Genomic DNA, 17,258 nt, shown 5'->3' with positions numbered 1-17,258 from the left:
CTAAAATAAAATAAAATAAAAAAAGATCAATTCAAATTGATACTTGCCTAAAATCAATTTTTAATTTAAAAAAATAAAAATTATTCATGTGTCTTACATGATATCCGAATTAAACAAATAAAGAAATAAAATCTCGTCAAACTAATTTTGAAGCACTCTAATCTCTCAAACTAATTTTTCTAATTTTTTGATTTAAAAAATTGAAAAAAAAATAATTGGTTAACCTGTCAAGAAATAAATTTTAAAATTCGAAATTATAAAAACTATCCCATAATTTTTGGGTTTTAGAAGGAGAGAATCACTCAAATATAGAATAGGAAAACATAAAATTATGCTTTTCCGTTTTCTTATTTTTTTGAAGTAAATATTTTTAAAATTTGAAATTATATTAGACTAAAGTTATATTTGGAATTTCCTTTTTTAACTTTCAAATTAGACGGCTAAATTTTATTTTTGACATTTTATTTTATAAGATTTTTAATTTTCAAAGTTTTAGATATTGTTAGATGGACTAATATTTCTATGCCATGTGTGTTTACTAAAATTTAAAAATTAAAAATTCAGATTAATATTTTAGAGCTAATAGAGCATTTTAGATGAAAGATCCTTATAGTTTTCTATCCCACAACAATGCAATGTTATAAGAATCCGTTCAAATCAGTAAAAACATGGGAATATATACAAAGCAAAATAAAGTAAACAGTAAAAAAAGATTAATTTAAATTTAATATCTAATCCAAATAGATTAAATAGAAGAAAAACGTACATAGATTTACTACTTGCATAATTCACCGGTAGCCTTATAATCTCAAGAGCCTTGTAAACTCGGGGTTACTTTATTTGGTGCATAGGTTTCGATGAAAAAAATTTAAGAATAAACAAAGAAATAATCAAAATGGATGTGGCATAAGAAGAGGAAAAGGGGGAGAAAATACTTACAACTTGGTGAATGAGTACCCGAAAAGATAATTGAATTAATTGACAAGAACACATATCAATCACCATAACACACAAACTCCCAAGTCATTTATTCGTAATGGGTGCCCTCATTGCAGTCCTCATCTTTGGTGAGTTGTGTGCTCACAATGACTCAAGAACCTATGGAAACTTAGAAAGAGGAATTGAAGAAGAGGAGAGGAAAGGAAAGGTAAAAGAAACATAAATAAGAGGGGAGGAAAGAAGGGTGATTTGAGAGAGTTTAAAAAGATTGTGCCTTTGTTTGAATTTTTTTTTTTTTAAATTCGAAAATTCAAAACAAATAAGAATAACATCGGAGGAGTATACCACGTAAGAAATATAATAAATTTATAATTATAAAAATTTAATTTGAGACTTTAGAGGCATTAGAATCATTCATATTAGAAACCTCATTTTACTTATATAATATATAGATTCAAAATTAAGAAAAAAAAATTTCAAACTATCATCTTTCAATTTTTGAAGTTATACCAAAAAAAATCAAGGAGTTTCTTTTTGCTACTTTTTTTGCTATTGAATTTTTTTCTATGAATAATTTAATATAAAGGAGTGTAAATCTGGCTCGGCCCGACCCATATCGAGTCTCGTTGGCTCCCGTCAAAATTCGGACCGGCTCACGTGTCAAAAAATTAGGCCCAGGCCTTAGAGCCCAAGGGTATTTGAGCCTTGGGCGGGCCGTTGGGTCGGGCCTGGCCATTTTTTTAAAAAAAATAATTTAATTTTTTCTTTTAAAATTTTATTATTTTTCACTAAAAAAGACACTAGACCTCGGGGTGGGCCGGGCCTCGGGTCGGGCTTTAAGTGGACCTTAAGATAGAATGGGACAAGCAGGCCGGGCCCACAGACCGGGCTAAACTTCAAAATGATAACCCAAGCCTAGGGGCTCCAACCGGGTTCGGGTTCAGATCCAAATGGGCCTAAACGGGTCAGGCCCACCCCGGACTGCAGGTTATTTTTACACTCCTAATATACACTAATAAATATTACAAACTTTTCGTATTTACTGATGTTGCACTTATTATATCTCTGAAATGGGCTTTATTTTTTAAAATTTTTCTCTATTGCATGACATAAAGTTTAGTATTTATGTATATTACATTATATATATATATATATATATATAAGAATGAGTTGGGTTTCCTTTAGTCGAAAATCCAAATGGAAGGGTGTTTTTTGAGCACGTGAGGTCTATTAAGAGTTTCATTTTATAAGATTTTTTGTGTATATTATTTTTTTAAAAAAAATTAGGACAATATAATAATCATATCCTATTTAATTTATAATATTTGTCTCTAAAAAACATAGATAGTAAGTGTATTTCTAAAAGTAAACCATCTTTTTTTTTTTTTTTTGACAAACACGATATAACATGTTTTAATTATCAAATCGATCTTATATATATATATATATATATGAGCGATAAACCCATAAAAAAACTTTACAAAATAAAACTCATTATGAGCTCTACAGACGAAAGAACCTCCTCCAGTTCTGAGAGGTAGCCCAAACGGGATGGTTTGAGATAATTTAAATAAGTATACTTTTTGACTTTTTATGAAATATGAATTGGATATGAGTTAAGTTTGAAGTGATATAATAGAGAAGTGATGTGATTTAAATAAAATAATATAATTTAAATAGAATAATAACTTTTTAACTTTAACTTTTTTAAATTATAACAAATAAGACCTAAGATTATATTTAAAAGCCGTCCGTCTCGTTGGCCCAAGCAAGCATATCTCACTTGCCCAGTGCTTCACCCGCCGAGTGCAGATCATCTGCCATACTATCCTGCCGTGGTTCCTGCCGTGGTATACAAAACGACGTCGTTTTGTATACCACGACCATTTTATTTACTTTTTTTTTTTTTAATTCAAAAACCCATCCCTTGTTTCCCCCCTTTTCTGTTTCCCCTCTTTTCTCTTTCTGTGTATCGTCTTCTTAGCCTTTGCTGAGTTAGTGAACCCTAGCAAAGAGATATAGGCATCGTGAGAGGTGACTGAACCCTAGTAGAAGAGAGAGAGTTATCGCGAGAGACGACTGAAAGAGGCGACTGAACTAACGCGAACTGAGAGAGGAACTGAGAGACGAAAGAGATGGTGGAGATGGAGGAGCAACGCGATGGCGAGCAAAGGACCGTGGGCGACGGTGAGTCCGGCGGCGATGCGATGGTGGGAAGGCGACATTGCGGCGACAGCGAGGTATATTTCATCATCTTGCTGTTATATATTGATTCATTGATGGTTCTATATTGATTTTAGGCATTGAAATCTAAAATGTTATAAATTGATTCATTGATTCAGATTTTATTTTTTAACCCGTTGAAATGTTATTCAGATTTTTTAAGGAACCCATTGATTCATTGATTTGAACCCATTGATTCATTGATTTGAATCTGATTTCATATGTTATACATATGAAATGAATCAGATTTCATATGTTGATTCATTGATTCAGATTTTATATATATCAATTCATTGATTCAGATTTTATATATATCAATTCATTGATTCAGATTTTATATATATCAATGAATCTGATTTCAGATGTTATACATTGATTCATTGATATATATTGATATATTTTAACCCATTGATTCATTGATACAGATTTTGACCCATTGATTCATTGATACAGATTTTGTCCCATTGATTCATTGACTCATTGATTTTTTAACCCATTGATTCAGATTAAGGAACCCATTGATTCATTGATTTGAATCTGATTTCATATGTTATACATTGATTCATTGATATGTATTTAATTAAGTCATGAGAAAAATTTCCAACTAAGAAAGTTTACCAAAGGAACAGTTACCTTCAAGAACCAAACAGTTACCTTCAATATGTTGCCTCTCTTTTTATCAAGAACCAAACCTCTGACCATGTACTTCCAATCAAAAGTCCATGCCAGAACAACAGATAACTAAATACCAAAGGAACTTGAGTATGACCATTACCTATCATGGCATAAGGTTCAAACTTATTTAAATGAATACAAAAAACATGGTTGACAAAGAAAAGCAAATTTTATAAAATAACAGACATAAGGTGAAAATCAAATCAAATAATGAAAGTACCCATTATATGTCCTTAAATCTATACTAAAACTAACATGTCAGTCTAGCATAATGGCATTTTTAGATAAAAATCAGAATCGACAAGTTTCATTTGAAATCACTTACGCAGAGCATGAAGATAAGTGTGTTGTGCATACAATTTTTATGCAAAACCATGGCTATGCATGAACTTGAGGGTATCCCAAATCATACACCAGCTTTCTGATAGTGCCTTCATATGCAAGAGACTCAAAAGTTCCAGGTTTGTATTGAGCCAAAGTATAATCCATGTCAAAACCAACCGCAACAATACTTGTCATATTCAAAGAGCTATTGCAGAATATCCGTTTCCCTATATTGATTTTATGAATCCCTCCAGGAGATGACCAAATACATGGTTCCTGAACACCATCACTGAAGGTCATACTCTGAAACAGTGATGTTTTGTCATCTACACCAGCCCCATCCATTCTATAATTAGCACGCAACTGATTAGCTCCTGAAAAATCTGTTAATTCAAATTTAGATTTTTGTATTGTAGGTAAATGTGGTTTATTTATATAAATGTGGTTTATATATATGAATTGTAGGTAATGGAAGAAAGTAATATTGTTGATGATTGTGGTTGGAAGCCGAAAGTGGGAATGCCATTTGACTCTGAACAAGCCGCATATGAATTTTACAATACGTATGGGGGAAAGTTGGGTTTTAGTATTAGGAAGGCCTATGCAAACAAGAACAAACATACGAAGGAGATAACATCACGTACGTTTGTATGTTACAAAGAGGGAAGTCGGGGTATTGACAAACGAGATCCACTTGTCAAAAATCCAAGACAAGAGGTAAGATGTGGTTGTGGTGCCCGATTTAGTATCAAGTTGGATAGAATTTCAGGAAAATATCTTGCTTGTGATTTTGTTGAACATCATAATCATGATCTTGTGCCTCAAGATTGCATTCATATGTTGCCTTCCCAAAGAAAAATATCTACCACCCAAGCAATTGAAGTAGAATTAGCTTCACAGTCTGGAATTCCTCTTAGGTCTGCTTATGAACTATTTGGTAGGGAATCTGGTGGAAGAGCATCACTTGGTTTCACCAAATTGGACCAAAAAAATTACCTAAGATCGAAGAGACAAAAAGATTTGGAATATGGGGAAGCGGGTAGTGTGTTGCATTACTTTCGTAAGAAAACTGTGGAAAATCCATCTTTTTTTTATGCAGTCCAATTAGATTGTGATGAGCAGATAAGTAATATATTTTGGGCTTATGCTCAAATGATCATGGACTATGCTCAGTTTGGTGATGTAGTCACATTTGACACTACTTACAAACTAAATAACGAGCATAGACCTTTTGGATCATTTGTTGGATTTAATCATCATCGAGAAACAGTTATATTCGGTGCAGCGTTGATGTATGATGAGACTGCTGAATCTTTTACATGGTTGTTTCAAATTTTTTTGGAGGCAATGTCAAACAAAGCTCCGAAAACTATTTTCACAGATCAAGATGCTGCGATGGCTAAGGCCATTCCAATTGTCATGCCCGATACAAACCATCGTCTTTGTACGTGGCATTTGATGCAAAATGCTGTCAAGCATGTAAGTTCTGTTTTTGATGATGTAGGGGTCAAGGCTGTGTTTTCAAAATTTATGCATGACATTGATGATGAAGAACAATTCCGAATACAGTGGGACCAAATGCTTGATAAGTATGATGCATTCGACAATCATTGGTTGGAGCAGACTTTTCGCGTGAAGAAGAAATGGGGATGGCCATATATTAGGAATTCTTGGGCAGCTGGAATGAGTACTACTCAACTTAGTGAATCCTTTAATGCATTTCTGAAGGATTATTTGAATTGTGACCATAACTTGATGGAGTTCTTCATGCATTTTGAGAGGGTGCTTTATGAGAAGAGGTATAAGGAATTGGAAGCCGAGTATAATTTGTCCCAAAAATTGCCGAGGGTTTCAATTCCAACTGTGATGTTAAAGCAAGTGGCAGAGATTTACACGAAAACAATATTTGAGGAATTCCAAAATGAGTATGTGCAGTCCATTGAAGCATCCATTATAGGCACTATTCATGATGGTGAGAGGACCATATTCACAATAAGAACAATGGTCGATGGAAAAAAAGATAAGATTGTGACAATGGATGGAGGGGGTTCTTTGAGTTGTAGTTGCAAGAAGTTTGAAGTGAAGGGCATACTATGTCGACATTGTGTCAAGGTGCTTAGAGATGTATTCAATGCAACGGAACTTCCTCCACAATATATACTCAAACGATGGACTAAAAAAGCAAGGGCTGAACGAGTGAAAGATAGACGTGGGTATGAAATGACGGCTGATGTGAAATTACATCAAAGTGACCGATATCGGTCATTAATGACCATGTTTAGAGCAATAGCGAGTAGAGCCGCTGAAAGTGAAGAAACTTATCAGTTGTTAGTTTCAAAAGGTGAAGAATTGAGTGTAATGGTTGAAGACAAATTAAGTCTCCACAGTTGTGGTCAAGTGGAGGTAACTGATTTGAGAAATTCGTCAAGCAACGCATGCCCACAGAGTGATGAAGTAGATTGTCCAATCCAAGCTAAGGGACTGAAGAAAAGAGAGTCAACTACTAAGGGGAGAAGGAGGATCAAAGGCGGGATGGAAAAAGCTATTGCAAAGAAGAAAAGGATGCAATCTCATTTCGTCATGGGTGGTAATTCTATTCAGGTATTATGTAATAGTAATGTCGTTTTTATATGGTTAGTTTTAAAATACAGTAGATTAGTAAAATTGCATACGATTAAAATACAGTAGATTAGTAAACTAAAACATTGATTTTTTTTAGTAATGACCCACTTTCATTAAAGTTTTTCGTTGTATGTAGGGTGGCGCTGATTATACTTCCCAATGTGAATCTCAGCCTCATTTCCGCATGGGTAATAATTCTATTCAGGTAATATTTAATAGTAATGTGGTCTTCATATGGTTAGTTTGATGAGTTAATTTCATTAACTTTGTTCATTATATGGTTAATTGTTGTTATGTGTACTTGGTTTGCTTCGCAATGTAGTCGGGTGGTACTGTTTACACTTCCCAAGGTGAATCACAACCTCATTTCGTCATGGGTGGTAATTCTATTCAGGTATTTAGTTTTTGAATCATGGATGGTAGTTTTATTCATGCGTGAATCACAACCTTATTACTGTTTACACTTCCCAAGTTGGGTTCCTTGGCATTTAATTCTTGTTATCTTTAATTGGTTTGTCTGGCAATGCAGTCCAGTGCTGCTATTTATACTTGCCAAGGTCAATCACAATCGCGTTTCATCATGGGTAGTAATTCTAATCAGGTAATAGTTTTTTATGTGCAAGTTTTTAAGAAAATGTTAAATAATGACCATGTTTTTTATTCAAATATTTTGTTTACATAGTTTCTATTGGTTGTATTTAGGATCATGGTCTTGGTGTAAATTTTTCTCAATCACAACCTCGTTTCGTCATGGGTAGTAATTCTAATCAGGTAATAGTTTTTTATGTGCAAGTTTTTAAGAAAATGTTAAATAATGACCATGTTTTTTATTCAAATATTTTGTTTACATAGTTTCTATTGGTTGTATTTAGGATCATGGTCTTGGTGTAAATTTTTCTCAATCACAACCTCGTTTCGTCATGGGTATTAATTATAATAAGGTAATATTAATGTTCAATGATGTTTCTTTAGTTTTTAAAAAATTTTGGTTATTAATTTAAAATATTTGTTTCTTTTTTTTTTTGTTTTTCGTCATGGGTATTCATTTAGGATCATCGTCATGATATCTACATTTCGCCATCTCAACCTCGACCTCAAGTTCTTATGGGTGGTACAAGTGGTCCTCCTCTTACGTATGGTACATATGATGTGAGTTATAATTAGTGACATAGTTTACATTTAAAATGTAGTATACATTGTAATCGAAGTTGAATACATGGTTTGGTGTATTGCAGGGAAATAACACGCCTCAGTCAATGCCTTCTGTGTATCCCACTCACACATCTTTTCAGGGGTTGCTTCGAGGTACAAGTGTTGAAAACTTTGCAGTCCATCTCTCGCAAGCGTCACATAGTCCTGCTGACAGTCATGTAGATGGACATCCCTGAGAAGTTTATTTTATCTTTATTTGTTTTGGACAGATGTATTTTGTGTTGGACAGATTTATAATGCTCTGGACATATTTAGACAGTTTGCTTTTATTTTGGACAGATTTGGTGTCATGAATGTTGGACAGATTTGGTTGTGTTATTTTGTAGTGCACAGGTTTATAATGTTGTCGACAAATTTGGAATGATATGGACATCCTATGGATAGTTTGCTTTTATTTTGGACAGATTTGGTGTCATGAATGTTGGACAGATTTGGTTGTGTTATTTTGTAGTGCACAGGTTTATAATGTTGTCGACAAATTTGGAATGATATGGACATCCTATGAATAGTTTGCTTTTATTTTGGACAGATTTGGTGTCATGAATGTTGGACAGATTTGGTTGTGTTATTTTGTAGTGCACAGGTTTATAATGTTGTCGACAAATTTGGAATGATATGGACATCCTATGGATAGTTTGCTTTTATTTTGGACAGATTTGGTGTCATGAATGTTGGACAGATTTGGTTGTGTTATTTTGTATTGCACAGGTTTATACTGTTCTAGACATGTGTCGAATAATCTGGACAGATTTGGACAGTTTTGGTTGTCTTATTTTGTGTTGCACAGGTTTATAATGTTGTGGACAGTTTTGGACAGATTTGGTGTCATAAATGTTGGACAAATTTTGTTGTGTTATTTTGTGTTGCAAAGGTTTATCAAGTTCTGGACAGATTTGGAATCATCTAGACAGATTTGGACCATTTTTTTTTTGTTTTTTTGGACAGATTTGGTTTTGGTTTGTGTTATTTTGTGTTGTCTGCACAGATTTGGATTCTGGACAGATTTGGATACATTTATAATATTTTGGACAGATTCGGTCATGTTGTGGACAGATTTGGTTGTCTTATGTTGTCGACAGATTTGGTGAAGAACAAGTACAACCTGACCAATAATAAGAATATACAATAATGAAATATGTCCACAACGTTATAAAATAATGAGATCTATCTGTCCACAACATTATAAAATAATGAGATCTGTCCATAACATTATAATGTCATTCACAGAAACAAAACAGAAACGCATCACATTCGTCAAACATAGGTAATTCCATTAAGCTTTACATATCAACATTCATAGTTTAAGGACGCATCACATTCGTCAAACATAGGTAATTCCATTAAACTTTACATATCAACATTCATAGTTTCAGGTCTACAACATTCAAAACCCACATACATCCACCAAAAAAAAAAAAAAGGTTACATTCACTAAGGTTATCCAAATACATCCACCAAAAAAAGGTTAAGCGCATCACTAAAAGATTACATTCACTTCAGTAGTGCTATTAGCATGGTAAAACCAATCAACACAATGGCTGTGAACATAAACAGTTTCATAGCTTCTTGGTTTGCTTCAACTCGTTCCAATCTATTTATAATTTGATTGAGTTTGTCAACATCATAATCATAGCCTCTCTCATCTTCATTCTTCAGATAAGTAGCTTTACTTTTCCTTTGGATATCTGATGCATTCCCAGTCGACGCCGGTCCCCATCCAAAGTACTCGCACATCCTAGTTGCACACTTGAAATACAGCCTCCCTGGATTTTTCTCTGATTCTGATATGAACACTGCAGCTTTTTTTCCACAATTGCATCTATGATTTTGCAAATATCCAGTATCAATGTTTGAACCCATTGACATTGACATGATCCTAGTAAGAGCATTTTCCACAATTACAATCAGTTCATTAAGAATAGCAATTGCAATTCAGATGTATTAGTAAAATGGAAATTGCATGACATGAACCTAAATTGACTACTAAAGTATATAACAATAGCAATTGCAATTCAGAAGTTGAAACCAACTAGGTATCTGCCCAATCTTATACTACTTACAATTATTAAGCTGCTAGATTTCAGAAGTTAATGAAATAGCTAGATCAATCTTTAGTATGCATGCACTACTGTATGCTATCTGTGAATGATTTCATGCAAATTTTTCTATAAACCTTGAACATGGATTTTGGTATATGTGTTTACATCCAAACTCACTTTCATTGTAAATTAACAAGACTAGCCATGAAATTATAATGTAATAATTCCCTAAACGAGTATGAATCATCCATCTAAAATTAAACTTCATTTAAAAAATCAGGAAACAAATAATATGAGGGCAAGAGATATACCTAGATGAAGCATAGAAGCTGCAAACTACAAGCGAAAATTAATCAAATGAAGTGGTAGTAACTACAAAAGAAATCCAATCATAAAAAAGTCACATACAAAGATGCATGTGAGATAGAGGAACTGTGCTATGATAATACAGTTCATATGGTAGTATGCTATCATTTTGAGAGACATGAATCAAACTTTTTCCCTTTTATATGGCAACAGAATGAGTCCTGAATTTGGTCTGGACCAATATAGATCAAATAATTTCTTTGGACAAGTACTGTTTGACAGCAGGACTGTTTGATCAATATTGGACCAATATAGACCAGTACATGATTCAGCAGGACTTGGATTGTTTGACAGCATGACTTGGATTGGATCTCTGATCTATAATGGCAATGCATGTAAACAATAGTTTGTCAAAAAAAAAAAGAAGAAAACATGACAATGGTAATTGAAAACATGAATAAACAGGGCAGTTGCCTGTGTCAAACAAAATAGGTGTTCCTAATCTTACAATGGTGGACCTTCCTGGAATCACTAGAGTTGAACAAAATCAAGGTGAACAAAAAGAAAGGTGTTCATGGCCAACCCTACAGTGCCTGTTCATGGCCAACACAATATATTCAGCAGTCTCAAACATTGAACAAAATCAAGTGATGCTCAATTTGGTGAGATCCCAGATTAACACAATATATTCCAGATTAACAAAAAATGAACAAAAAATGAAAGGAGCATGATGAGATCCCAGATTACACAATATATTCCACATCTCACCATCTCACATTATTCAGCAGTCAAATGGATCTCACCATCTCACCATCTCAGATTACACATAATGTCATTATTCCAATTGAACAGATTAACAGATTAAGAAAGGTGTTCCTAATCTTGAACAGATTAACACAAATAACACATCTGTAACACCAAATCAACAATTCAGCAGTCAAATGGTGAGCATGATGAGACTATACTAATCTTGAACAAAGGTGTTCCTAACACAAATAACACATCTTGAACAGATTAACAAAGGTGTTCCTAACACAAATAACACATCTTGAACAGATTAACAAAGGTGTTCCTAACACAAATAACAGTTTAACAAAGGTGTTCCTAATCTTGAACAGATTAACACAAATAACACATCTGTAACACCAAATCAACAAAAATTTTCAAAAATTCAACAGAAATAACACATCTGTTTCAACAACAAATCCATCAAAAATTCAACAGAAATAACACATTGTTATACTCGGCATGCTTTAACATCAAATTTGTTTGGGAAAAAATGAGGCATTCCAACATAAATCAAAATAACGAACGAACCTGAGAAAAATGAGGAAAATTTTCATTCCTCATTTTTTTGGGAAATTTTTTTTTGCTTTAACATCAAATTTGTTTGGGAAAAAATGAGGAATTCCAACAGAAATCAAAATAACGAACGGACCTGAGAAAAATGATCCTGAAGACGAACGGACCTCGTCGCCGTTGTTTCGCCGTCGTTTCCCCTTGCCTCACCGCTGCCTCTCCTCTCCTCTCCTCGTCGTTTGGCCTCTACTCTCAATCCGATTGAGTTCTAAAGCAACACTAGGGTTCTCTTTGAGTTCTGAAGCAACATAAAAGAAACGCGAGAAAAAAAAAATGGTCAAAAACGACGTCGTTTTTGACCACGGCAGGATAGTATGGCAGAAGATCCGGACTCTTCAGCCGCCCCCGCTGTCTCCGAGACACAACAGGCATATTCGTAAATCATGATTATGCTTCACTAGATGAAGTTTCAGTAAGCGAAATTAAGAAATAATATTAATTAGGATAAATTATACTGAAAACCTTGAGATTTATATTTAATATAGATTTTCTCTACATATTTAAAAAATTACATTTATCTCTCTGTCAAATTAAAATAACATATTTATCTTTTAATCTCCATACACATAAAATAATAAAATAATATAGATATTTTATTCATATCATTTTGAAGAAAAATAAAAATTATTTTCTTTGATTTAACTCACACACACAAACAAAATGAGTTTTTTTTTTATTTTTCATATTATTTTATTTTTACTGAATTTTTAAAAATATTTTAAGTAATTTTTTATTTTTATTTTTTAGATACACCTAATCTAGATATACTTAAGAAATATAATATTTTGAATTTTTTTTTTTTTAAAACTCACCAAATACAAAAAAAAATATATATATATATATATATATATAAATTCAATACATTTTCTTATTTTGTTGTATTTAATGAATTTTTTTTAAAAAAAAAATTGTACATATTTTATATTTTTTAAATATATCTAGATTAAATTGATCTAATCTAGTTATAATGGTGGAAACAAAAATGAAAATTTTATTCATATAAAAAAATTTATACAAAAAATATCATAAAAATATTGTGATATTGATATTGTTGTAAATATAAATCATATTTATGGATATTTTGTTTTAAAGTAAAAGGTAACCATTAAGCTATATCATTGTATTTGAAAATTCTATATAAAATTTATATTTGTATATCATCACTCAATAAAAATAGGGTAAATTACAAATACCCTGAGGTTTGTTTAAAGTACAGATTGCCTCTTCTGATTTAAAAAATTACAAATACCCTATTGTCATAATTTTTTATTTAACAGAATTAACTAAAAAAATTAAATTCATAATTGTTCTCCTATACAATAATAAAATTACTTAAATTATTAATCGAAACATATTTTTAACATCATTAAAAGCTGTTAATTGACTTTGAAAATTCTAGAAATTCCCTAAATATTGATTTGTGATTATATATCAATTTTAAGTAACAAATAACAATCACAATCAAACAATCAAGATAAATCAACACAACGATTTTATGTGAAAAACTCACAATTGGAGTGCCTCCAATTGTAATTAAAAAAAAATCACGGGCAAAAGTCACAAAACAATCCACTAAGAAGAAATAAAGGAATTACACAAGTGTACTCTCAATTACCTAGCGAATCCATGCCCAAATCGAACCGACCCCTATGTGCCTCTTCTAGCCCGTCTTCACCTCGGAATTGTGTTGCCCAACATTAAATCCACAACGCTGATGTCGAATCACGACAATGAGCCATTCCAGAATCCACTAAAGCTTCAGGCCAAAATTCCACGGAATCCACTGAAGAACAACTCTCTTTTTTGTATTGAATAAAACAAAGTAAACAAACTTTTTGATACATTCCACTCAATTCATGATTAATCTCTTATAGATATCAAAGAAAACAAGCAAAGAAGCTTCAGATATAAACCCTAATATCCAAGAAAAAAATCTGGAAACCGTAACCCTAAAATTTGATAAAGCCACATATTTATAGAAAATAGAGCCGTGATGGTCGCTCGAGCAAGGAGACTAAAACGAGTGTTTTTCCAAGAGTTTTCGCTCGAGCCACCAAAGTTTAGCTCGAGCGAAAAAAGAATCTTCTCAGTATTTTTATAGTCAGTGCAAACTTCTAGGACCAAAGATTCTTTGCTCGAGCGAACAAACAACTTCAACTGCATTTTTGCTTTTTTGCTTCGGGGGCGCTGCCCCTCGACCCCGCCTGGGCACTGCCCCCTAGGCCCCCGCGATCCCCAACATAGTCAGGGAAGTGGCAAATATGAAAGAATTATCTTCTGAAACTTCTCTGCAAGGCATAATTTAGGTTGGATTCACATCTAAATACTCATAGCCTCACTGAAATAAAAGAGCGAATAAAAGTATAACTGAAAGGAGTTTTGTCAAACGGGATTGCCAAAAATAAAAACCTAACAATCTCCCCCTTTGGCAATGCCATAACAAAACACACCTAACAAATAAAATCCTAAACACCCTAACGCATCACAACCAACAAAAGCAAACTTCTTTCTCAAGGTCATGATCTGTAAAATAGTTATTAGTGCCACAATCTCCAAAACACCTTTTAGTGCCACAAGAGTATATGAAAAAGCAATAGACATATGACAAGATTATCTTGAAGCATGAGATGGAAAAATGAATAGATGTAAATTGGAGATTTTAAGAACATTTAGCATGAATAATGAAAATCCTAAGACTTTAAGAACATATAGCATGAAAGATGAAAATCCTAAGACATATGCACCCTCAAACTTTCTCCCTTTTTTTTGTCATGAATTGTCAAAGAAAGCTCAATCAACTATAGTAAAAGCATAAATCACACAAGCAAGGATATGATGATATAATTAGCAATAGCATACAAGAAGGAAACAACAAAGAAGCAGTGCATAGCAACATGCAAATCAACTAAAGCCAATCTCCCTTACCAAACAAATCAAAGTGTTTATGCTAACAAACTCTTGCGATGATAAACCAAACTCCCCCTCACTAAAAGCAACCACAACACTGTACTGAAAACAATGAACAAGAAGGAAAAAATATGGTGAAGCAAGTAAGGAATTTCAAAGTTGTACCTTAAAACACATAAGATTATCCAAGAAATACAATTACTTGAAAACACAATGAGCACAGCCTCTAGAAGATTCCTCATAAAAAAAAAAAAAAAAAAAAAAAAAAAAAAAAAAAAGTGATGTATTATGTGAAAAGCATAGATCCAATGATAAAAGTGTGTGTGTGACTCTTGGAGTTCGACAAACGCTAGATTCAAATCCTAGTAGCGATCTGAAAGCTGGACCTCCGACAAGAGAATCTAAGCATAACAAAGGAAACTCAAACCAATAGGAATCAAGGGGTATTTGTTGAGTAAAAACAGAGGCTCCCCCTCAATCAATGAATATTTTCTTTTTCCTTTTTTCTTTCCTTTCTTTTGCACATTTTTTTTTCTTTTTCTTTCTTTTGCACATTTTATTCTTTCCTTTGCACACTCATTGGCGGCTGACACACTCAAAAGTATGGAAACCGAACCAGAGAAGCATGGAGACAATAAGGACAACCTAGTTGGTGACTCTGATGAAGCCTTTTCCTCATGCCTTAACTGCAAAGAACTGAAGGGAAAGCCGTGGAGATGCAAAAAAATGGAATGTAGTTAAGAGACTCAACATCACCCATAATATGCTAGTATAAGTCAATTCCTCTAGAAGAGCAAAAGATATAATGCCAGAAGTCCACAGAGAACAATGATCACTAAGGCGGAAGACTCCGATATTTGCTAATTCAATAGTATGTACAAAATGAGACATACTAATCAAAGAACACACACTCCAAAATGAGTAATGACCAGAGAAAGCACACACATATTAACAGACAATGGATATTCTCATCAATTCCAATATGCAACAAGAACTTCTCAAAAATTTCAAGATTGTAAAACCATACTAAGAAAATCTTTTTGGATTTTTTTTCTCTTTTTTTTAAAAAAAAAACATAAGCAAGAAATATATATATATATATATATATAAATAAGCAAATTAACACAAGTCAAGTTTTCTCACCCAAACTGCTATAGTATTAACAAAGTTGTGAGAATTGTAGTTCTTAGGTGGTGTCTTGACGTTGTGATTCCCTTCTCTTTCAATGAGAACCCATCTCGACTTGGTTTCCAACTTCCTATTCCAAGGTCTAGGAAAACACAGCCTCCGATTATGTTTGGTGTCAAGCAAATCAAAATAACGAGGTCTAATATGACCCTTAACCTCATTACCACCAATGAAGTGTCTCCTACCCCACAAGATGTTGGAATTTCTTCCATCTCTATGAGACACTCTACCATGCAACTCATAACAATACAGGCGGATATAACCATACATACCACGATGATGACAAATAAAAATAAGGTGTACCTTCTTTTTTTTTACCTTACCAACTCTATGAAGATTGAGAAGTCTTTCCTCTCGTTGAATCTTGTGTTTCCCCTGCCCTTGAGTTCTTGTATCATGAGATGTGGATGCACTCTGTTTTTGCTCTTTCTTACCATCAAAGCCAATGTCACTCTTGTCAAAACAAATTTGTTGAGACCCAATAATATTGTCCAAAGTCTTTGATCCTTTGATCCAAAGACCAATGGTTGCCATAGCACACTTGAGCTCTTTCTCTTTCTTGATGATTAGCTCTTCTAAGGCACCTTGAGACATCTCAAGAGTTTCCATCTTTTCTTCATATGTTGCATAGATTTGTTGTAGCTCATTCCTCTTTGTCTCACAAGTTAAGAGTTTTGCACAAAGGACTTGTCCATCATGAGATATCTTGATGGCATCATTTCTAACTCGGAAATCTCCTCCTTTAGTTTGACATTCTCAATTTCACATACTTTGGGTTTCATAGTGAGTTTGTCATTCAATTTAAATAAGTTTAGAGATTCCTTATACAACTTTTCATAAACTTGCTAAAGCTATTCATCATCACTCCCCGAGGATTCATCATCAGTGGCATTCTCAACCGGCCTCTTCGGATACTCTATTTGTCCTTCAGTTTCAGAAGCCACTATGAAGTAAGGAGTTGTTCATGCCCTCCTTCACCTTGTGCTTCGTTGTCACTTTCATCTTTATCAGACTCGGATTCATCATCCCAAGTGATAACGAAGGCTTTATTCTTTCTCAACCGATTAGGGCATTCTGAAGCAAAGTGACCAAACCCGTGGCATTCATAGTATTGGACTCTTTCTGAGTTCCCTTGTATCTTTCATTTCTCCTTCTTCATTATAGAATTAATTTTGAGTTTATCTTTGCCTTTGAATTTATAAATTGATTCCAAAATATTAGGATTCTTTTTTAGAAAAGACTTTTTAAATTGTTTTACGAAAGCATCTGTAATCTTAGAATCAATCTCGCAATCTTTATCAGAATCCTTTCTAACTCTATGAGCACTACTTAAAGCAATATCATTTTTTTGTTTCTTTTTGAAACTTCTATGTGTCTCATAAGTTTGGAGATTTCCAACCAAATGATCCAGCTTGAGATTGTCAACATCTTGAGCCTCCTCAATAGCCGTAACTTTTAGTTGGA

The 17,258-nt window shown here is 33.3% G+C and overlaps 1 protein-coding gene and 1 long non-coding RNA gene across 2 annotated transcripts; one reads left to right on the top strand and one right to left on the bottom strand.

Moving 5' to 3' along the window:
• The first annotated feature begins 4,629 nt into the window (after window positions 1-4,629).
• On the top strand, window positions 4,630-8,171 carry LOC114278499 (protein FAR1-RELATED SEQUENCE 5-like). Its single transcript, XM_082888985.1, has 8 exons — window positions 4,630-6,762; window positions 6,920-6,988; window positions 7,106-7,177; window positions 7,313-7,384; window positions 7,486-7,554; window positions 7,656-7,724; window positions 7,834-7,932; window positions 8,019-8,171. The coding sequence occupies exons 1-8, from the start codon at window positions 4,630-4,632 to the stop codon at window positions 8,169-8,171; spliced, it is 2,736 nt and encodes a 911-aa protein (XP_082745111.1).
• Window positions 8,172-9,312: 1,141 nt separating this feature from the next.
• On the bottom strand, window positions 9,313-12,033 carry LOC114278850 (uncharacterized). The gene is made up of 2 exons (XR_014339660.1): window positions 11,779-12,033; window positions 9,313-9,871 (listed from the first exon to the last, which is right to left on the bottom strand). It is a non-coding gene; the product is annotated as an uncharacterized LOC114278850 (long non-coding RNA).
• Between the last annotated feature and the right edge of the window lie 5,225 nt (window positions 12,034-17,258).

This window comes from Camellia sinensis, chromosome 9 (assembly GCF_055761805.1).
Source record: "Camellia sinensis isolate YWXY chromosome 9, ASM5576180v1, whole genome shotgun sequence".
Classification (NCBI taxonomy): Eukaryota; Viridiplantae; Streptophyta; class Magnoliopsida; order Ericales; family Theaceae; genus Camellia; species Camellia sinensis.
Note: the sequence above shows the minus strand (reverse complement) of the source record. Positions and strands in the feature narration are given on the sequence as shown.